Raw genomic sequence first — 22,901 nt, 5'->3', positions numbered from 1 at the left:
TTTAAAGCGAGTTATTCTATGCTTCCCGCTAAAATTGAAAAGAGTGAGGTTAGGGTTGACATAGCCTATCAGTTAATGCTGAGGCGGTCAACGGCAGCTTGTAATGTAGATTTTAAGGCGTCTGAAGGACATTCGAAGAACAACTGCTGGAGGAGATAACATTCCCGACGATGTTTCATCTAATGTGTAGGATGTTATGAAAAGCCCCATGGCTGTTACAAATCACCCCATGCTGGGGCGATTCGTAACAGCATGCAAGGGTTTGGAAAGCTCTTAGATTTCAAAGATTTCGGACTCCAGATTGATCCATGGAGCTGCACAGTCTAGATGAAGGGCCAGACTGCTCAACTGGCACAAGTTTGAAACCGATATGCAAAATGTTCTTAATTTTGTATAGAGAATTCCAAAATCTGTTACAAATCGCCCCATACTCACTTACTGACAATTTGCTTTGGAACATAATTTTACAAAAGAAAATTAGTCATATTTACTTAGAAGCACTTGGGTGCAATGCTATATAAACCGATTTCATCGCAGCAACGCTTGTGCATCGCACGTGAAGCGTGGAGTGCTATGCTTTTCCATACATTGTCATCACTGGTAGCCAACGAATGTGACAACATATTCGTTGGAGTGTGAATTTTGTCACGTTCGTTTGAACACGATGTCACATTCGTTTGAACGTGACTCGGCCGTTTAAATGGGGTGTCTTATTCGTTTTAATGTTGATCAATTGATCAACATTCAAACGAATGTGACATCATATCCAAACGAATGTGACATCATATTCGAACGGACGGGACAAATTTCACATTCGAACGAATATGACGTCACATTCGTTGGTTTCCAGTGATAGGGCATTTTCAGGACTTGTCGCACGTAAGGTGAGATGTGGCACGTTTGATGCAATGTCTCAGGGCATTGCATCGTACGTGCCATGTTCATGGCCTTTGGAGTCACAGTGTTTCGCTACCTACAGCATGTGCGACGGAGTCGGCGAACCAGCAATAGAAAAGCAGCTGGCAACAGTTCCACATTGTGTACAGCATGAGGAAAAGGACGCCTGTAACATCCATCGATTTCTGAAATAGAAACCTTATCGTTGGTGCGGGCCTTTGTTGAGACACAAAACGTTATAGGCACAAACGTAAAATTGACGATGCTGCAATCATCAACATACGAGCAGACCCTCGTGTCCTTCAGCTTAAAATTTTAATATCGGTGAGTTTTAAAAAGAATTTTGTGTGCTTTGACTGTTTTCTCTTTTACGCCTCAAATATGAAGTCATAAGAAAAATTAATAATTTGTATAAACGGTACACTGCTAATCCAAGTGTGGACCAGGTCCACACTTTGAAACGTGGACCACCGCTTGGTCCACGTTTTCAAGCATGGAGTTCTATGCTTGCCAAGCGTGGACCAAGAGGTGTCCACGCCTTGAAGCGTGGACCTGGTCCACACTTGGATTAGCAGTGTATGAAATCCTCAGCACATGGAAGGACAAGAAAGAGCGTTTGTGTCCACAGACTGATTCAAAAGATTCCTAGAAAGCGTACTTACATCGTACAAGACGCGAAGCCCTGGAATCCCTAGTCCGAGCAATAGGTAGCTCATCACGACCAGTGACATCTTAGAAAACACATTCTCGGTGGTGTCGCGCAGGCTGAAATCACACAGCGCATCACAGAACCAGAAAAGCTGTAGGCGAATCAAGAATCTTGGCCGACAACCTGATGAGAACTGAGCTGAACTCGGTCTCAGGGTTCCCTTTACTTTATAATTCAGAAATTTCTACAATTGGACTCGTTTTAAGGAAAGGACGACTTTCCCCAGATTCCCTCTCACTACAAATCCGCAGTGGTAAGTTTGCTTGCCACAACATTGGCAAGCCGTCATAAATGCCGAAAATTGCGAAGCCTTGACCTGAAATCCTCGTCAGCTTGCTCTTGCCAATATTTGGCGCTTCGACGGCCTGCAATTCTACATTTTGACATGCCAAAAGAATTCCAGAACCAGGCTTGCCAATTTCGTGACAAGCAAACTTACCACCGGCGTCGCAGAGCCAAAGGACTTTCGTAGAGTAATCAAAATTGCACAGTGCCTTTGTACGCTGTCAATAATAGAGTACTCCAAAGAAGCTCTGGCCCGGAAGAAGAACAAAAACGGAGGTACGAAATTGCAGTTTCTATGAGAAATATACGCTGCGCATGAGGGTCCGCAGCGTATATTTCTCATAGAAACTGCAATTTCTTACTTCCGTTTTTGTTCTTCTTCTTCCGGGCCAGAGCTTCTCTGGAGTACTCTATGCCCATCCTTGGATCGGAGTGCGTGTACCTGACGATCTGCTGATGATACTGCGCGCACGCACGAGTGACTGCGACGATCTCGTCCTCGGGTCGCGTCACTGGCTGGAGGACGAAGTCCGATCCGTCATCGGCCCAGTAGTCGATTGGCCCGTCGGCAGCGCGACCAGCACCTCGCTGCAATCCATCGTAAGAATGTGCTTGGAAAGAACCAAAAACACGCATCCGTCCGAAAAGCACCGGTATACTGGTTATGTCCTAAATTACCCCTAATACGAAGGAAATGGCGCAAGCATGGTAAAACGGTGGTTTTCCTTTGCATTGCGAGGGTTTTTCTTTGCATCTTACAATGAAAATGCTAAATTGATCCAAATCATGAAGAAATATTGCTTCGTATGCTTGCGCCGATTTCATTGTAAGACATTTAGAGTGTAGTGCTCACCTGGTTTGCATGACGAAAAAACTTGCGTAGGATCTCACATTTGCAGCGAATGTGCATGCAAAGTGATAAGAATATCATATCCAACCCTCCTGCGAAGCAAAACTAGTTAATGCTAAAATCAGCACCAATCTTCTCAACGACTCCTGAAGAGATGAGGACAAGTTTAGCTTCAGATTAACTGCATAGCTCTCAGAGACTTGAGACATGTTGCGTTAGGCGATATTTTTGACTTGTTCTTTATTCATCTTCTAATGCCGGCAATTGACGTAAGACTCCTTGGTTACAAATAGCGCAAAACATTAAGTTTGTCACACGTACGAGTTATCTGTGTAGCTCGCCACATTGAGTGAGTACTCCTACCATTTATAAAGACGAAGGATCCAAACAAGATGGATGAGCAGAGGACCAGTAACCAGTACCAGACGTCACTCTGAGTCACCATCGCGGGTGCCTTGATCAGAAGCTGGCGGTCTTCTCTGCGCATCAGCATGTTGGCGATGTTCAGTCCGAAACCGCTGCAGCAAGGAGCCGCGTAGAGCGCGAACACCCACCTGCCAGCGCAGTCGGATTACAATGAAAGGAGACACGAGCAGCCTTGAAGTTGGCAAGGCGATGCTGGAAGAGGTCAAAGGGCTACTTGACACCTTCCACCACCCCCCCCCCCCCCTTTCCCCCTCACTGCAGGAAATAACCACAACAAAAGTACAGAAATTTCTGGCAAATTTTTAATCAGGTTTTTATTGTACTTTCAAAGTACAACAATTTACATTGGAACCGGCATAACGAGTGCTGGGCAGTGCAGGCCTCGTATGTAAATTACTGGTGCATAAGTTTTGTGAAGACGATAGTGAAATTGTAACACGTGGAAATCTCGTGGAATAATTTCCGAATAGGTATAAGCAATTACACCTTTCTTTCTTAGATTATTTCTCTGACATCTCGCGGAAAACGCACATCAAAGAGGCAGTTGCAAGTTTGCAATTTCGCCAAGTGATTTAAATTTGACGTCTTCGGAGACAGATGCAGTACTTCTCTTTTAGACGCACTTACTTGCAGAAACTTCGGGCTTTATTGAGGCACCGGATATTCGCATCTCGAGCCTCTTCCGCTGCTATTGCCGATTCCACAGCGCTGAACGAATGTTGAAGAGCTGTCCGGATTGCTAGCAACTTGCAGAAACAAAAGTTATTGGCACTCAAAGCAAAAGCAGCAAGTTATCGGTCAGTTTTCCCAAAATGGAGAATTTTTTCTTCTAATGGAGAGTGCTTTTGAAACTTTTATTCCCAATGTAAATTTTCCTAAGCAATTTTTCCTGAACGATTTATTTTCCTCCCAAACGTATTTTCTCAAAATTATTTTTAACTACGTGATCAAAGTTACGTGATGGCCCAAAATCCTTCGAAAAATAACAAGCTACCTTTGTCATTACAGCCTAAAAATAGTTCGTTCATACTATGGTTTGGTTTAGAGAGTGCGAAACGAAAATCCTTTTATAACACACCCCTGGTTTGTTTGTCTTTTGGAGAATTATGTTAGGTTAAGCATGCCTGTTTGTCGGACGTTACACTCTGAAGAAATGTGCCGTAATACGAAGGAAGCAAACAAGCATAATACGACATTGGTTTTTCTTCGGATTACGACGGTTTTTCTTTGAATCTAACAGTGAAACTGCTAACAAATATTGCTTCATATGTTAGCGGTAATGTTCGAAGTGCCGGTAAACCTAAGATTACCACCTGACATTGCGTAGGAAAACTACTATTGCCGAAATGGCCAACGGCAATCTTAGGGTTCCAAAAAGACATTGCCTGAAAAAAAAATTAAATAAAAAATCGGGAGAAAGGGGAGAGGGACGGTACTTGTCGGGCATTGTCGGGTAACTGGGGCAACCACTTTGTACTCAGGACTCAGACTCAGACAGGTGTTACAAGAACGTTGGCAAGGATGTGGTGGAGATCTTCCTGGCTCTGTGTCCGACGTGCCTGGGGAAGAAGTTGAAGAAGAGGGGCCTCACTGTCAAACCACTTGTATTCCATGAACTAAACGACCGCATGCAAATAGATCTAATAGACTTTCAATCTAACGCGGATGGAGAATACAAGTAGATAATGAATGTGCAGGATCATCTCACAAAATTCATCCATTTGAGGCCCCTAAAAACTAAAACCATACCCTTACTCATGTGTACACCAGGATACTGAGTGATTCACCCCTACCCCAACTGACGCCCTACCTCGTGGCCGTGGTCAAAGACGATCTGCACTTTGAAGAGGATGACGATGCCCGAGGCCACGTCGCCCACACTGCTCAGGACGCTGACGACGCTGTCGTACTCGCCGTACGCGACGTAGAAGGCCGAGGTGAGCGTGATGGTGGTGACGGCCATCGTGAGCGAGTAGCGTGACGCGGCGGCCAACGCCTGGCAGCGCCCCTCGTCCGGCCACGCCCACAGGACACGCATCAGCCGCACCGGCGTCTCCAGCACCTGCAAGTCCGCGGCGATGATAGGCGTTACTGCCGTCGATCACAGTGTGCCGAGGCGCCTTTCGTGAACGCCATCACTGTAAAAAATTTCCATCCTCGAACATAGCGGATCAGCCGTAAGCAGCCAAAACACTTTTCCTTTTTTTGCCGCGGAACGATGAATATGCACTGATAAAACAAAGGCATAAAAATTACGCCCTTGTTGGTGAACATCAGTGGTTGATATTTAAACTTTGCGTAAGTTTTCCATTCTAAAACGGCTGGATTTTTAACAGTGTTTGCTAAATGACAGCTGAATGGCTTAGGAAGACATTATCCATAGTATGTACGAGGAAAATGGCGCAATCCAAGCTAGGATCCACGGGGGAGGGACAGGTTCTGCCCCGCCCGGCGCTTAGATAACTCCCGAAAGCTAGGCAAGAAAACATACTCAGCCCCTGTAGGTAATCAAAAAGTCACGCTTTGCCCCTGAAAGTAGGGAAAAGGGGCTACATTGCCTCTCCCAAATCCGCCTCTGGATCCGCCACTGGCGCCATCATTACCAGACAGCTGCATGGCAGCGTAGCGCGGGCGAACGTCTGTTAGTTGTTTTTTTTTTAATGTATCTTATGTAGAACATTCGCGTCGCTCGTTCGCTAGTTTACCAAACCAATTGTCTAAATTTCCGTGCACCCTTTTTCTTTTTGCATATTAATATAATTTGAAATGTAACAAATTGTGTCTGGTTAATGGTTACTAACAAAATTTTGTCTATGTTAACTTTCTTTTTCAGTTGGCAGTATTCCCCCTTTTTTTTTTAATGAAAGGTGAAGGCCGTTTTGGAATGGTCGACTAATCGATTGTCAACTTCGATTTGAGTTGTGTATTGTTGCCACGGTGACCGCGCAGTGTCGATTGTTTTGGTGTCCACAATAACTTTTCAAGATGGAAAAACTTTCGGCTGTAAGATATTTATAAATTACCAAACCGAGTATAATTTTAGTCTGAATTATAATGTTTATAATGCGTTGTCTTTCAGGATGATTTTAGTTTAACATTCAGCAAAGCTGATATGGAGGATGTGGAAGAAGCGGTGATGAATGTCGTCGTGGGGCCTTCTTTAGCGGTAAGTGTTCTTAGATCATCTTCATTATTTCCGTGCTTATGAATCTTGTTTATAAAGCAGAGTGTGAAAATTTTGTTGACCCCGTGACGGGAGCTTGCACCAATGCAGTGGAGGACTGGAGCAGATGTAAGGGCTTCTTCAGGCGGCAAGGCGGAATGAGCAGCCCCTCTGATCTACTTCCAGGCCACATTGACGGTGGCGCGAAGTGTATGATCAAGGAGAGCCGAAGGAGACCTTCAAGAACTTCTTGAGTCACATGCGGGAGAAATTCGCCTGGTGTGTTTACATAAGTCGCCTTTCATTCAAATTGAGTCGGACGCGCGATTTCATACAATGTCTTTTTCTCAGAGCTGCCAACTTCACCCACCCATCACCCACCCATTCATCCAGTGCTGATCCACCACCCATCCATCCGGCAGTGATAAACAGTCCAGTGATAAACAATCACTGTGCTTCACCGGCTTCACTTTGCTGCTTCAGTCCCCGAGGGAACGTGCCTGCTCGGCCAAGTACCAATTCGTCGTCGTCCACAACCAGGCGGCCTAGACACTTCCTCCACTGTTCGCACCGCCAGCTGTTGCCCAATTTTACTTGTCGAGCAAAAGTATGCTGGTAGCCCCCCGCAGTGTAGCGCAACACGAGTCATGGCTGGTCCGCGGGGCAAACACTTTGACTTTTGGTGTTAATTTCCCTTGAAATAACGATAAAATAACGCTGAAATAACGCGAAATTATGTTGAAATACCCTTGAAATAACGATGAAATAACAATGAAATAAGGTGAAATAACGGTGTACACTTTCGGGGTTGTTTACCCCTCGGGCTGGTCACAGCGCAACAGTGCGCGGCAGCCCCTCGGTGTCTCCAAGACCACCAGTCAAACAAAGCGCGGGACAACAATGCGCAAGTCAGGATCCGCGCGGCAATTTAAAAAAAAAATGATTATGTGAGGGGCGAGTTGTGTGTATGGTCCGCAGCGAGTTAGACTGGGGTGAAGATTTACACTCAGTCTCTTATTGACTTTTTCGTCCGTAATCAGGTGTTACAGCACACAACAATTTCGTATTTTCTGCTTCGATACAAACAATTTACTGCACATGATACCGCATGGAGCCCGTTCGCCGGTTAGGGTCCGGTCTAACCACTCCGGCCCGGTTACTGTCCGATATGGTATTTTAATTTGAAGTCCCTCGGGCCCTAACCGGTTAGGGTTAGCTTGAGGGGACCCTAACCGACCAGCATCGGTTAGGGTCCGACCAACATATCAAGAATAATTGTAGGGGCGAAGGGCAAGGTTTGGCAAATGTTTATTGATTTCTTTCTTTCAGTAGAGCCCTAGCCTATCTATAAATATCTTTCAGTCATTTGTTTGTGCATGACGATCCACCGTTGGTATTTGCTATTGCTCTTGATGCCTGGCGAACGGCACTTGCAGCGTTTGTTTATGCGGCGCTTTTGGCACTGGCAGCGCTTGTGCCCCTGGCCACCAGTCAAGGACGCCGCCGTCGCAAGGCCCGTCACGGACAGCTCCTTGTCGAACCGAACGTCCTCGACGCGAAGGAACTTCTCCTTGGCCACCTCAAACTGATTCCGAGAGATCAACCTCTGCATCATGCCGTCCTTATTCCAAAATATTTGGAAAATTTTCTGTGTCGATAAGTACTCACAAAAATGTAGACAATAAGAACAAAACTGAAGAGTACATATTATCGTTGCACAAAAACACCAGAGGTATTGTCGACGAAATTTCAGCATGTTCTAACACTGAAAATTGAATGGTTGGACACATGGTCAAATTATGGGTTCTAGGCCCACTCACCCAGGTGCGATTGACCCAAAGCATTTTCGCCCATACGCTATTCACCCCCAAGTATTTCACCCAGGTGTAACTGACCCACGTGTGATTGACCCAGAAAGCTGTTCACCCAGAATAATTTATTTTTACAGAGAAACAATGTTGCCACAGGCACGCAGATACTCCAGGAGGCGGCCTGAAGTCTTGAACTCGTGGTAGCGGTCGGTGATGTGGTACAGCCGGTCGTTTATCCTGGTGTACTTCTTTTTCTGCGCTTGCCGAATCTTGCGCCCCGCATCCAGCTCCTGCATCATGACCCTCACGTCTGCTTCCTCCTTCTGGAATTCGCCGATCAGCTTGTAGAGTGAAGGGTGACTCTTGCCGACGTCGGTTCCCTCGCCTGCGCCGCCCGACGACGTAGGTCCGCTCGAAGTAATCGCCGAGGTCAATCATGCGGTCCGGCAGGTTGTTGAGTACCTCTTCGCAAGCTTCTGGGTCGTCTTCGACTGGGACGAAAGCAAGACCAACAACTTCTTTGAAAGCGTTGCGTACGGTGTCATCCTCCGGGTCACGATACGCGACCTGCAAGCCTTCCTCCTGCATCCGTCTCCAGTTAGCCTGCCTGAGGTGGGACAGACAAAGGCGAGTTTCTGCATTGGCGAAGGCCTGCTTGCAGGCGTTGACGATGCCAAGCTCCATGTCGGAAATGGTGGTGGTGGGATTCAGGGCTGCAATTCGCATGTCACGATAAGGGAAAAACGGAAAGGTAAACGGGCTCGGGGGAACGGGCAAACGGGAGTTGGGTTTTGGGTGAAAATCGGGTAGGGGCCGGCCCCCAAAGGGTACAAAGTCAGGCAAAAATTGGGGGCTAAAAACCCCGAAAAAAAATAGTTTTTGCGCACCGTTCTCGGAAGTTCCATTTATTGGGGTCAAGGTGTTATGAGAAAATCTGCCAAAAACCGGATTTGGGGGAAATACCCCCCGGTTTGGAAAGTTTGCTCCTCGTGGGAGCCCCATGCCCCCGGGAGGTGGGGCGCTGGGCTGCTACCCCCATGGGGATGGTGGAAATTCGATACTGAGCTTCGTCCTGGGGCACCCGATCCGTCGCCCCGGCTGCACGGCTAAATTGGGGAGCAATTGGGGGCCTCCCCCCCTCCGGCGGCTGCCCGGTGGGGGGAAGGGGGGAAGAGAGGAGGAGGGAGGGAGGGAAGGAAACTTATTTTATGACCTTCACAGCCCTTGGGCCGGGACTGCTGGTGCCCTCCAAAAAAGGGGGGCGGAAAGGTGGCACCAGTACTTACAAATGCAAAGGTCAGACTCTCCAGCCACTCCAGAGACGAGACAAAAGGTCTTACCCAGTCTTGGACGGAACTGAAAGTCTCGCCAAAATGTGGTCAGAATAAAACGTCTCGACTCGAAAAGCTGAAACTTTCTGGTCCGACCAGAGTCGAATGGGGACCCTGTTGACGTTGACTTGGTTCAAGTCTGACTACATTCAGGGCGACAAAAAAGACTCACTATTTTCAGGCGAGACACATTTGTCTGAGTACATTTTAGCGAGACGTCCATCTGAATATATTTTATAGAGACTTTCAGATCTAGCGATCTGGCCTAAACTAAGAAAGACACATTGACTCACCATATTTTGCCAAATATATTTCGATTAGATATTTAGTGGGAAACAGTTCGGAAAAGAAATCAGTCGGCTTTGAAGAGACGAATTTTCGCAATTTCTGGGAAATGTAAGTTCCTTTAATTCTTATTTTCCATACCCTGTACTAACCTACGCAGCAGTAGCGAGGTACGCCAGACCGTGTCTGGTTGTATCACGTTGTATGTCAGTGTCGAACAAATCGATGTCTGTCAAAACAGCGTTTGGGTTGCGCTAATGATCAGAAGCTGTCTATAGTGATAACTCTACCTCATCTTCCGTTAAAAGACTCAGTGGAGTCACCTATTGGTCTCAATTACAAATCTTCTACCGGCCAAATCAAAGTCCGAAGGCCCAATCGTCATCTTACTCGTATGTACCGTACCTACGCTACTGCTGTCAAACGGATAAGAGTTTCGGAGAGTTCCATCCATATCACCATTCCTCGGCTCATCATTCAGGTATGGAAATTTAACAATGAATAGGGTACTTCGGAGAAGAGCTGGAGCGGAAGTTGAGAAGAAATCACGAAGAACAAACGCCGAACTTGTATGAGAGTGTAACTCTGGGGAAGCGGCAGAACGGCGACGCAGACGCTGATCCTTACACATTTCGCATACTTTGTTCTTCTTGATTTCTTCTCAACTTCCGCTCCAGCTCTTCTCCGAAGGACCCTATTAAGGATTTCTACTGTCGGCGTAGAGCGGAAAGGTAGGCCCTTGCGAAACAGACGGGGAAGTTTCAAGCAGCATTCTCAGTCGCGATCGCCTCTTGTGTTCTTCATCTCGCAACGTATTTTTCTGCATCTTGAACCGGAAGTATTCAGCCAACACGAAGAAAGAGCCGAATCTGGAAGCGAGAGTGCCCAACCGGTACACGGGGAACGTTGAAGCTTATGTATTATTTCTCCCTTCAGCTTTTCTTACTTTAAGGTCGGTTTTTATTTCACCACTTCTAATTTAACATAGCCGTTAGCAGCAGTAACGGATCTGAAAGTGAAGCAGTACTTCTATTGTTAACCGAAGGCTCGAGGACAAATTTTTGTCGTCTTTCACGGTCTTCTGTGCTTACCTGATTCGTGTGTTACGCAAGTATCAACCGTTTAGAATCGGGTTTTGTTGGCGATTCGTCAGCAGTGCACCAGTCTGTTTCGCTCTTTCGGATAAAGGTCCTCACCGGAAGTGAGCAGCCACCCTTCTGTCTTGATTTGCCCGAGACAAGCCTCTCGATAGAGTATTCTAGTCGTCGCCGATCGAAGAACAAGGAGAAGAACAAAGCCGGAACTGGCGCCGGCAACATAACCTCTCAGACTTCTATGAGTGGACTGAGTTTTCTGTGGCGTATCTCCTTCAAAAACACTTTCGTTTGTTTCAAACACTTTTTGACACAGGAAATATAAAAATGTCGACATGTCACGTTGGAACCGGGCTTGATACCTTCTCCGTTTCTACCCGGCTTCCGGTTTTGTTCTTCTTTTTGTTCTTAGATCGGCGACGACTAGTATGCTCTATTGGAGTCGTACGTAACGTCCACTCTGAACGGCATTTCTCTCCGCAGTTATATTCTCGGTCAAGTCCGCCTTTCTTTACTCTTGACTTCCTCTCCCAAGTACCCCATTGCCGCTCGTGACTACACTGCACTTTCTCTCCAATAATGCATTCTGACGATTCCCTCTATCGTTCCTGTAAGCTCGAGATCAATAGTTCATTTTCTAACCGCTGTTGTGCTTGCTTGCTGGTCCACTCAGCACACACCGTGGCAAAAGGCTACGGAAAATTTTGTAAACAGCTTGAGGTAATTCTCCGTAGCCCCTTTGTCAATATTCTCCCTAGGACGTTGCAGTATTCTCCGTTTGACCGTTCAGTTTTCTCCGTAGGACGATGCTGTCTTCCAGGTCCTACGGACAATGCTGTTAGATCCTATGGAGAAAATTGATTTGAGGGCTACGGAGAATCCTGTCTAGAAAAGGTTAACAGAATTTTCAGTACCTTTTTGCCACATTGGTAACGAGTAGAGGGGGACGTCAGAGCATTCTTTGAAGCTTATTTGGGACTTAAGCTCTTTCACTTCCGGTGCAGGTAGTACAGTGTATTTCAGCAGGACTGGACCGGAAGCATGGAGCCGCGATCTTGACCGTACACTCATTTACATCAAGTTCATCTCTAGGCGTATAACTTATGTCATAACCTAGCGATTAGTTTTCTTTTTCGCGTTTAGATTTGTTTTGAAACGACTGGCTCGTAGAACGATATCCGTATTGGAACTAAAGGATAACTTCACTGCGACAAACTTGTAATGGCATATTATCATTCCACCTCCAAAATGAAATCGATGACCAACTGTAAATGTTGTTCATCAAAGACAAGTTTCGTGAGTCGACAACTATCACTGTCAGCGACATGTTGAGAACTTATGTCGCTAGAAATATATTTCAAGGGTCTTCTTGTATTAGTGGTAATTTTCCTGTATAAGTGTCAATCGTGCACTCTGTAGATTGCAGAAATGTTTCTACACCCTGTGGGTTTCAATTCTGTTCAATGCTGTGATGCAGGTGGCATCTTGGTGTGAGGGTTCAGAACGTCAATCCTGTTCCAGGTCTGGTAAAGTTGCCCTCGGCACTATAGCTCCAAAATGTCCACGGCCGCCTTGACGCTGGCGATGGAGCTCATGGTGAAGACTGCTGATACCAAACTGAAGGCTGCAAATAAACTCATGAAAATCTGTGGCGTCAGAGAGAAGTACTTGAAGAATCTTTCGGAGTTGGAGAAACTGCAGAAGGCCGATAGTAAGGTAAGAATACTAACCAATGGCACGTGCCACGTGTATGTCTTGTTCTAGAAATGAAGGATTTCTTCTTGAAATCCTAAGCACAATTACAATAAAATTCCTCTTTCAGTGGGTTAGGATGGGAGCAGTTTTTCGTACGAAAATTGTACGTGTGCACTAAAAAACTGTCATGTCTCGTACAAAATTGGTACATGCCATTTAGCGTGCATGTTACGTTTGAACGAATGTGACATGACATTTAAACAAACGTGACTAACATCACGTTTTAACCAAAAGGACGTGGCAGTAATAAAATATCAGTGGTGATCATTTGTTGTTCCTCTGCGCCCCCAGCCCGGTGCGAGCGCCCCTACAGCCCGCGGCGGCAAGAAGGGCCGGAAGAGGAGAAGAAGGAAGCCAAGCTTTCCGCTGCCGGTGGGGAGGACGGCGCCGACAGCTCCAACAAGTCCGCCGACGAGAAGGAGCTCCTGGAGGTGACGGAGCAGTTCGCGGCGGCCGTCGCCGACCTCAACCAGCTGGACGAGCGCCTGGAGCGGGAGCGCGCGCAGTGCCGGCAGGCGGCGTGGCAGCTCGGCGCGGAGAAGAACGCTCGCCGCGAGCGCACTGTGAGTTTCCTCATCTGCCACTCCAAAGGGAAATCACCGCGAATTTCGGTGTACAAATCCAATGAATATCAGTCGAATTTCGGTCGGAATTCGATAACTTTCAGTCAAATTTCGATCAATTTCAATCGAATTTCGATGAATTTTAATGAATTTCAGTGAATTCTTCAAGTTTGATGAATTTCGGTGTACAAATTTGGCTTGAGTTATTTCCCCTTGCGCTTCTCTCTGAGTACGTGTCCAAACTATTCAAGTCTCACGAAGTAATGTTGCTTGACTTGACCACGTACTTTAAGGGGGCTCATACATGTTAAAAGCACTTTTTTAAAAAAAAATTTTGATGTAGACGGATTAAGATTTTACAATTTCTGTGTTAAAATCCTTTTAGATAATTGAGTAAGCTTCATTTTGGCTTAAGGGAAAGTGACTTTGGACATTTTTTGGAGATTTAGTCAAAACGTTTAAAATTTTGCTTCTCGTAAGATTTTGTTCGCATACTTGCTCAGATCTGTGGGGAAAAAATCAGGGAGACTCATCCCCAGTAGTGTCATAGAATTGACTAGAATGGGCTTTATATCTGCAATAGTTTCAAGAAAAAATAAAAACATTTTTGTTGAAAAATTTGTTTAAAAATTGTTAAAAAAATTGTTTTTATTTTTTTTCTTGAAAACTATTGCAGATATAAAGCCCATTCTAGTCAATTCTATGACACTACTGGGGATGAGTCTCCCTGATTTTTTCCCCACAGATCTGAGCAAGTATGCGAACAAAATCTTACGAGAAGCAAAATTTTAAACGTTTCGACTAAATCTCCAAAAAATGTCCAAAGTCACTTTCCCTTAAGCCAAAATGAAGCTTACTCAATTATCTAAAAGGATTTTAACACAGAAATTGTAAAATCTTAATCCGTCTACATCAAAATTTAAAAAAAAAAAAAATGCTTTTAACATGTATGAGCCCCCTTAAGCGAAAGTAAGCTTGGAAAGGAAATACACTTCGCAATTATTGCGAAAGTCGTATTTCAGACTTGAAAGTTTGTACCTTATTTATGCTCGTAAGGTTTTAAGCCTGCAGGCATCCCTGACAAGGGATGTCAATTTCCTTTTTTGATGTGATGCTCTACACACTTAACTCTTGTGAACTCTTTTTAAGCCTAATTATGCTTTTTCGTGTACAGATACTTACATAATTTGTGCATAATATTGTGCATCACTGTATATTGTGTGCATTGCATATCCTCCTGCTTAAAACGTACACAATGATAAATATGATCATTCACACCTTGCGTACGTATCTGTGCATGCATAATTATGCCTTAAAATGTCCGCAAGAATTCAGTGTGAAGAATACGTGTTTGGAATACGTCTTACGAGATTTGTCTTAAATTATATGACACACTTTCGAAACTTAACAAACTAGTATTAAAAGCGTTATGAAGGAAAGTGTCACCATAAACCAAAATGTTTTGAGTATATGTAAGCTTACTTAGACGATCTTGTTCTTTGTACTAGAAACGAAATAGTTTGTTCCTTTCACATGCTCAAAGTACTTAGTGAGGTTTGGAGCGTGTGCCTGCCGTTTGTCTCAGTACCAAATTTTTGCTGAGCAGAGCAAAGCACACGAAATCACTCAAAATTTTGTGAGCACACCCTTTAAACCTTACGAAAGTATTTTGAGGATACATTAGTACAAACTAATTTACTTTGTTATACGAAGAAACAGTCCGTTAATTAAGAAGTATTTTCTTTGTAAGCGTATGTGTGCTTAAAATACTTTGTCATTATAAATGCTGTTTAAAGTGAATTAGTTTTAAGGTTTTTAGTGCACACGAAATTGTCATTTTTTGTTGTGCATCTCAAAGACTCGCCCTCCAGTCGTATCGCTAACTGTGGGCCCCCAGGTGAGGCGATAAATTTCGGTGGCTCAATCCCTCGAAGGTGATAGCGACTGGAGTCTTTTGGTCTGGGGGGCCCTGCCTGAGCCTATGTCGCTGGGAAAAACCTGGGAGTGAGTCATCATTAATGTATCTTGAGGAATCCATATATGTTATAACTTTAAAAATGTTGAACAAACATAATTTAATTTTGTTTCATGAAAACATTTCTTTAAGCATAAGGAAATTTTCTTGAAGCATTCTTCCATCAACTCAAGGACACAATTTGTGGAAATTATACATCGGCTCAAATACTGCCAAAATCATAGTATTTTTTAGCCAAAAAAGTTACCATTGTTAAAAATGAACCGATGCAAAACAATTTGCATAAAATTCTTATACTGTGAATTACAAAATCTTTTAGACTATGTTGGTAGATTTTTCTTTGTCGTTGTGTGTTAAACAATATCTTTGTGATTACCCTTTGTTTGCATACGAATAGTTTCACAGCTTTTGCTCAGTCTACAACAAATCTTGTCGTTAAAATTAACATTGTGTTGCAATTCCTGCTTCCAGTGTATGCTACCACATGCCAGTCGTGCTGCAGGCTGCCCATGGTCCAGGATGGAGTGGTCGACTTTGGCTAGTGCCACGCGAACTGATCCGCCCGCTGGACTTTTGGTCCTGAGGAGGCGCCTTGCCTGGAGGCGCTGGAGCTGTCGCTGGGCAACCGGGCGCGCACCCGCAAGGCCCTGCGGCAGGTGAGTCATCATCTGACGGAACTACGTATCTTCGCAGGGAATCCCACGGTGGATACGCTGTTATACACTGTTAAAAATGGTTGGAACGAAACAGTCAGATGAGTGAAAATTTTGTCGTTCCATAACATACCATTTCTTCTTGAAGCAAAGCGAAACAAATGTCGTTGAACAAAATTCTTGTCATCACACTCAACGATACAATTTGTGTGGAAACTATATATTTTGCCATTATCTGCTCAATTGGAGTATATTATGAATAATCATCTAGTTTGTTCTTTGTAGCCATAGGAAAATTACCATTGTTAAAAATAGAACCATGCAAAACAAACTTGGCGATAAAAGTTCTTAATGAATACTTGTCGCAGATATTACAAAATCTTTTTCCGACTATGTTGGTCAACGACTTGTTTCTGATGGTGGTCTGTTGCTGTGTTATAACAAGTTAGTCGTTGTGAAATTACCCTTTAGTTTCAGTACGAATATGGTTTCACAAGCTATTTGTCCCTCAACAAATCTTGTCGTTAAAAAAATTAGCGACATATGTGTTGCTAAGTTCCGACAAAATTTTTATCAGTGTATGTACAAATGCCACACAGGTGCTGGGCGCGCTGCCCACGGCCCCGTCCAGGATCCAGGAGCTCGTGTTGACCTTTGGCGTGGCCAGCCGCGAGGACATGATCGCCCTGCTGGGCCACGTCAAGGGCCACCTGCAGAAGCTGTCCGTGGCCGCGCCGTACCAGCACGCCGTCTACGAAACCCCGGACGCCCTGCAGCGCTTCTGGGCCGCCGTGGAGGAGACGGGCGTCACCACGCTCGACGTACCCGGGGACTGCCTGAAGGTGAGGTGGTACTGCCACTGCAGGAAATAACCACATCAATGTACACAAATTTCTGGCAAATTTTTTTATCAGGTATTTAGTGTACTTTTCAAGTACAACACTTGTTGTACAAAGTACAATGGAAACGGCATGACGAGTGCCGTGCAGTCCAGGGCTCGTTGTGGTTTGTACAATTCTCGTTGTACTTTCTACAATCCCTGTTTTACTTCTATTGTACAGTTTTTGTTGTACTTTTGTTCACTTTTTCTTGCAGTGTGTGCTGAAAGTACGTCTCGTGCTTCAACTTCCAACCCTACCTTCAGTTGTGGTCCTATCAAATGTACCCCCCCCCCCCTTGTCAAAATGCATGCCACAAGCCGGAACTTCTATAAATTCGTTCCTAGACCCGGTTCCCCGACTCGTGACACCTCACCACACTTTAAATGCTGTGCAGTGAAGATTCTCCGTATTATGGCGAAAATGTTCCATCTCATGGTGGTGCAGCTGACTTCATAACCCTACCATTGAGAACTCATTGTACATTTTAGATATTTTGACGAATTCTGTTGGTATTATGGAGAAAATCTCCACCATAATATGTTGGTTCAGCCTTTCACCGTAAGACGTTTACAGTGCAGTTACACTCTCATTCCATTGTCAGTTATCACGTTGAAACTATCGTCTTTAAAGATTTACACCCCTGGAAAGGCATGGAGCGTTAATGCCTTTGATAGGATATTAAAATTTCGCCTTTGAGTCCTCTACCAGTTTCGGCCTTAAAGGGCACAAAAGACCGTTAATGCCGTAAAGGGCGTGGTTGTCTTGCAGTGCAGTGTGTTCGCCGCGGCGCACACCTAGTCGGGGCCGCCACTCACTGTCAGCAGTGTAATCAGTGCACGCTCCCAGTAGCGCGCAAACCATGTACTCAGCTGAGTCGACATGAATGCATCAAAACTTTCCGAGGCATGCTTCATAGTGTGGACGTGGGCATTACTCGGGAGTGATGCCGAAAGATTTTCCTGACACGTGAACTCATTATTCACACGCCTGAAGAGTGCCGTTAAAGTGCGAGAAAAATTTTTTTGAACAAATCTTTTTTTCTTGAAAATCATTTCAGACTTGAAGCCCATTCTAGTCACTTCTATGACACTATAAGTATGGGTCTATCTTATTTTTCGCCTTCAGTCATTTTATGTCAAAATGAAGATTGCTCAATAGTCTAGGGTTTTAACACAGAAATTATGAAATCTCGATCCTTCTACACTAACTTATTGTTTTTACTAAGTGCTTCTAACATACATGAGCCCCCCTTTAAACCTTACGATTTTGAGTATACATAGCACAAACTGATTTACTTTGTTATTCGAAGAAATAGTTCGTAAATTGCAAAGTGTTCTCTTTGTGAGCTCATGTATATTCAAAATACTTCGTTATAACAAGCTGCTTTTCTTTGGTGGTGGGTCTGAAATAGTTCGAAAGTTTCTCTCAGTGCACGCCTCTGCTTCCAGCCTTGGGGAAATCATCGTGAATTTCGGTGTACACAATTAATAAATTTTAGTCGAATTTCGATGGATCTCAGACAAAATTCGATGAATTTCAGTCGAATTCCGATGAATTTGAACGAATGTCAGTAAATTTTACTTATTTGACGAATTTCGGTGTACAAATTTGGCTGGACTTGTTTCCCCTTGCTCGCAGCTGAAGGACGCGGTGGGGTTCCCGCTGCAGGCGGCCAAGTGGCGCCTGGAGACGCTGTCGGCGGCCTTCACGGTGGGCGAGGAGCGCACGCTGCTGCCCGAGCTGATCCGCGCCAACGCCGCCACGCTGCGCAAGGCGAAGGTGGTCGCCATCTCCTCGATCCACGCCGACGACAGGAAGGCCGTGGTCGCCGCCCTGGCCGAGTGCGGCAAGCTGGTGGACGTGACGGTGCCCTGCTGGAAGGAGGCGGCCCAGGTACGGGACAGAAGAGCAGGGATCCTTAACTTCACTTAACATTTTACTAACACTGCTTTCTTAACGTAACACAAGACAATGTTCGCTAAAGGTTAAGGGTACGGACTTATGAAAGTACTTGCAAAAGTATATCCACACAAATTCGAGACGGAAAAAAATAACCTACCCTTTTGAAAAGATGTTGGATGTTTAGTGTAATAACTTTAACTCTTATCATAACGTTATGATGCTCTTATGACGTAGTTAAGGATCCCTGCAGAAGAGCTTAGTGTGTAGAACTGTCAACTTTCAAATTCGTACACCGAAAAAAGAAAGGCCAGACTTTTGACCCCCATAACCGTCTTACTGAAATGTACGACCGCAAAAGGGTCATACTGAAATGTAAGACTGAAAAAAGGTCATACTTCGATGTATGACCGAAAAAGGGTCATACTTCATAGTGTATCACAGGTATAGGCTGATATATTCCCGTTAAACAATAGCCAGTCTCGCTGATGTGTGATCTTCTTTGGGTCACACATCTAAGTATGACCCTTTTTCGGTCATACATTTGTGTATGACCGTTTTTCGGTCATACTTTTTGTATCACCCAAAATAGGTCAGATGTCTTTTTCTTCGAACTTCAGTGTAAGCATACTTCGAAACGCCTTCATTAAACCCCTGTTCACTTTGATGCCCAGCTGGAGCGGTGCACCGCGGTCACCAAGCTCTCCATCCTCGCGGCTAACCTGATACTGGCTGGGCGCGCGGACCGGGAAATCGAGGCCGTCGCCAAGCTGCTGGCTGTGCCCGCCGTGAGGAACCGCGTGGAGAGCCTCTCCCTCAGCTTCTTCAAGTACGGCGGAATCACTAATCAGGTAACAATTCTCTCGAATCCAAGTCTCAGACACGGTTTTTACTGCCAATCCAGGGGCAAGTTGGCTCGCCAGACACTCTGAAAACCTTACAAACTGTTCTGGGCCTTCTAAAGAGAAACTTACCCTTTAGCTAACTTTTTTTTGAGTATCCATAAGCTTTCATAGAATATACGTACTGCGTCATTTAGGAACTATTTCTTCCTCGATTTCTTCGTCTAGCAAACTACACAGGTTCAACCTATGTAGGTACAATGTACCTTTCATGTGTTTGAAATACTTTGTAGGGTTTTAAGCATTCAAAATTGAGAAGCCGTTTTGAGTGCTTCGAGTGCTACGAAAGGGCAAGCTTTGACGCAACGTCTTCACTACTCGTCCAGGCGGTGCAGCTCGTGTACAAGGCGGTGCGCGGCATGCGCAAGCTCACCAGCCTGTCCGTGGAGTTCTGCGCGGGCTTCGCCGGCGAGCTCAAGGCCACCCTGAAGAGCCTGCCGCAGCTGGAGGAGTTGCAGCTTTCCGACGACGACACGGCGTGGAAGCCCAAGGTCAGCGCTAGATTTCTTCCAGTTTTACACATGTGTTCTGCCTTTTGGGGGAAAGATTTCGGATTCCCTGAGATTTCAAGGGCTCCAGGGGACACAGGATTTCCCGAGTGGTTGCCCCCTCGGGCAGTACTTTCAAGGGGTCTCATAGATGTTAAAAGAACTTCGTTAAAAAAATATTTGATGTAGGCGGATTAAGATTTTATAATTTCTGTGTTAAAATCCTTTAAGATAATTGAATAAGCTTCATTTTGGCTCAAAGTAAAGTGACTGGACATTTTTTGGAAATTTAGTCGAAACGTTTAAAAGTTTGGTTCTCCTAATATTTTGTTGGCATACTTGCTCAGATCTGTGGGGGAAAATTCAGGGAGACTCATCCCTAGTAGTGTCATAGAATTGACCAGAATGGGCGTTTCATCTGCAATAGTTATCAAGAAAAAAAAGGAAAACAATTTTTTAAGCGGTCTTGCTACCGCTTCTAGCTCTGCATCCGATCCCACTCATCCCATCCCATCCATCCATCCCATCCATCCATCCATCCATTCAGCGCGCTCGGAGGGGACTGCATGGTCGTGTTGGTTCCGTCGTCCGTCGTCGTCCTGCGCCGCCACGCCGCGCCAGTCCCCACTCCTCACAGCCACCCCCTCCCTTCCTTGCCCCCTCTCTGCCCGGCCTCGCCTGCCGGGCCACGGCAAGACCGCTTTGCTAAGCTTGCCTTGGCGGAACTTTTTTTCAAAAAATTGTTAAAAAATTGTTTTTTGTTTTTTCCTTGAAAATTATTGTAGTTAAGGGGAGGTTCTACTGAAAAAATGGCACTTTTCAAATTGAGCCCTAGTGTTAACATTTGTTGCATATGTGTAGTACTACATAGTTAATAGTCAAACATGAAATTTAGAGCCCAATACCTTCCTCCAAATCCAGTCGAAGAGGTTTTTTCAGCCTATTTTAGGAATATCTTAAAAAATTCTCCTACGCACAGTATTTCAACGTAAACTGATGTTCTAGACATTTTTCACTTCTTTGGCACACATGCAATAAAGCGTGGCATCACCAAGACATGAGACCCAACAAATTTATTTTGGCACCGCCTATCAGAAAAAAAGACACTAAAATATCAGGATTTTGACCATTTTCTTGAAATTTTAGTGACATGCTGTGTTGAAAACACAGCTTATGATTTTGCAATGGTCCCAGTATGTTACTAATGCCACGGTTTATCAATTATGAACCAAAAAAGTGAAAAATGCCCAGAACATCAGTTTACGTTGAAAAACTTTGCGTAGGAGAATTTTTCAAGATACGACTGGAAATAGCAGATAATTCCTCTTCGACTGGATTTGGGGCTAGGTATTCCCCTCCAAACTTCATATTTTACTATTTACTATAAAATACTTTAAATTTACAATGAACATACAAAGTGGGACTCAATTTGAAGAAAGTAAGATTTTCAGTAGAACCTCCCCTTAAAACGCCCATTCTAGTCAATTCTATGACACTATTAGGGATGATTCTCCCTGATTTTTCCCCCTCACATCCGAGCAAGTAGGCGAACAAAATCTTACGAGAACCAAAATTTTAAATGTTTCGACTAAATTTCCCAAAAATGTCCTAAGTCCCTTAATTTTAGACCAAAATGAAGCTTACTCCATTATCTGAAAGGGTTTTAACACAGAAATTGTAAAATCTTGATCCGTCTACATCAAAACAAAATTTTTTTACAAAGTGCTGTTTACATAAGCCCCCTTAAAAGTTCTCAGTCCTTATTGGCCCGTTCTGCAGTTATGAAATAAACACGCTGCACGGGCCATCCGTATCTGCGGTACTTTTAACAGTGGTTGTCCGTGCAGGTGCTGGACGACATCACGCCGGCGCACGCCCCCAGCCTGACCTCGCTGCGGCTGGACCCGGACCTGCTGAGCAGCGCGGCGCGGCTGCAGGAGGCGGCGCGCGCCATCCAGCTGCGCTTCGCCGCGGCGGGCCGCCGCCTCGAGGTGCACGTCGAGAAGGGCGTGTCGCACGAGCGGGACCCCACCTCGTCGGACGAGGAGGACGACGACGGCGACTCGGACGACCAGTCGCCCGACGAGGCCTCCGACGACGACGACAGCAGCTGCCTGACGATGGGCGAAGGGGGCTCGTCGGACGAAGAGGACGACGACGAGGTGGGCGAGGAGAGTCCCGATGAGGACGACTAGGACTCACTGCAGGACTCACCCGATGGGCAGCGGTCGACTGCTGCGAGGCGCCGGGTGCATTGTTCTGTGCCTGACATTCCCATCCTATTCATTTCAGCGAATTTAAGTGTGTGGCATGTGTTTATGTGCGCTCTTGAGTGCTCTATTATTCATGCATTATTACTTACGTCGACCGTTTACAACGTCACTCATTGTGTTCATGTTTCGCACGTTCGCGCGTAATTTGTAGTTATTAGTGCACAGCATTGTGCGGAGCTTGGACAAGCATCTTTGCATGGATAAAAATGCCCCCCCTAAAAGGGCCAACAAGATTGAACCAAGTTACGTGCATTTCGTTCTTATCATCCCTCTAAAGTGTACTTCAGGGCTGTGTCCGTTCTAGACATTGTTCACGGGTTGTACGCGGGCATTGCTCTGCTGATATAGCTTGAATTGCGACGAGTACTAATGCAATTGTAATCGTGGCATGTTTATTTTGTAATTAGCGGTTTGTAATTCAGTGCGTTGCACGATCACTTCAGTTTTTTTCTTCTTTGCTAAGATTGATCTCTTGGAGGAAGTCCTTATTAACCCTGTGGTTTTGTATGTATTGGAGTTCATGCCACTGTGATCCTTTATTTTGTGTACCTACCGAGTTCCAATAAAAAAGAATTGCTACTTCTGCTTGTTTTCTAATTCTCGGAACTCTTCTCGTGAGGCTTGTACACCACTTATTTGAAGGGGTGTAATTCTTACCACA

General features: G+C 45.1%; 4 protein-coding genes across 4 annotated transcripts in view; 3 read left to right on the top strand and 1 right to left on the bottom strand.

Moving 5' to 3' along the window:
* Positions 1 to 5,145, bottom strand: part of LOC117646316 — an 8,431-nt gene extending 3,286 nt beyond the window's left edge. The window contains exons 1-7 of the mRNA XM_034387187.1: positions 4,978 to 5,145; positions 3,795 to 3,913; positions 3,105 to 3,295; positions 2,745 to 2,833; positions 2,334 to 2,479; positions 1,560 to 1,662; positions 978 to 1,082 (exon numbers count right to left, since the gene is read on the bottom strand). Coding sequence (XP_034243078.1) covers positions 978 to 1,082; positions 1,560 to 1,662; positions 2,334 to 2,479; positions 2,745 to 2,833; positions 3,105 to 3,295; positions 3,795 to 3,913; positions 4,978 to 5,130 — 906 coding nt within the window. The 5' untranslated portion in view covers positions 5,131 to 5,145. The remainder of the gene's footprint in view (positions 1 to 977; positions 1,083 to 1,559; positions 1,663 to 2,333; positions 2,480 to 2,744; positions 2,834 to 3,104; positions 3,296 to 3,794; positions 3,914 to 4,977) is intronic.
* LOC117646678 overlaps positions 1 to 22,901 on the top strand; it is a 586,045-nt gene that overhangs the window by 62,217 nt on the left and 500,927 nt on the right. The gene's annotated exons all lie outside the window — the stretch shown is intronic.
* LOC117646787 lies at positions 4,701 to 22,823 on the top strand. Its single transcript, XM_034388003.1, has 8 exons — positions 4,701 to 4,710; positions 15,153 to 15,159; positions 15,726 to 15,800; positions 16,397 to 16,639; positions 18,317 to 18,571; positions 19,252 to 19,428; positions 19,806 to 19,970; positions 21,815 to 22,823. The coding sequence occupies exons 4-8, from the start codon at positions 16,475 to 16,477 to the stop codon at positions 22,160 to 22,162; spliced, it is 1,110 nt and encodes a 369-aa protein (XP_034243894.1). The 5' UTR covers positions 4,701 to 4,710; positions 15,153 to 15,159; positions 15,726 to 15,800; positions 16,397 to 16,474; the 3' UTR covers positions 22,163 to 22,823.
* On the top strand, positions 12,373 to 13,147 carry LOC117646852. Its single transcript, XM_034388124.1, has 2 exons — positions 12,373 to 12,567; positions 12,898 to 13,147. Exons 1-2 carry the CDS (start codon positions 12,409 to 12,411, stop codon positions 13,039 to 13,041), a joined length of 303 nt encoding a protein of 100 aa, XP_034244015.1. The 5' UTR covers positions 12,373 to 12,408; the 3' UTR covers positions 13,042 to 13,147.

Source organism: Thrips palmi, unplaced genomic scaffold (genome assembly GCF_012932325.1).
Source record: "Thrips palmi isolate BJ-2018 unplaced genomic scaffold, TpBJ-2018v1 HiC_scaffold_10, whole genome shotgun sequence".
In the NCBI taxonomy this organism is placed as follows: Eukaryota; Metazoa; Arthropoda; class Insecta; order Thysanoptera; family Thripidae; genus Thrips; species Thrips palmi.
The sequence above is the reverse complement of the archived record's forward strand: the minus strand, read 5'-3'. Positions and strand labels throughout refer to the sequence as shown.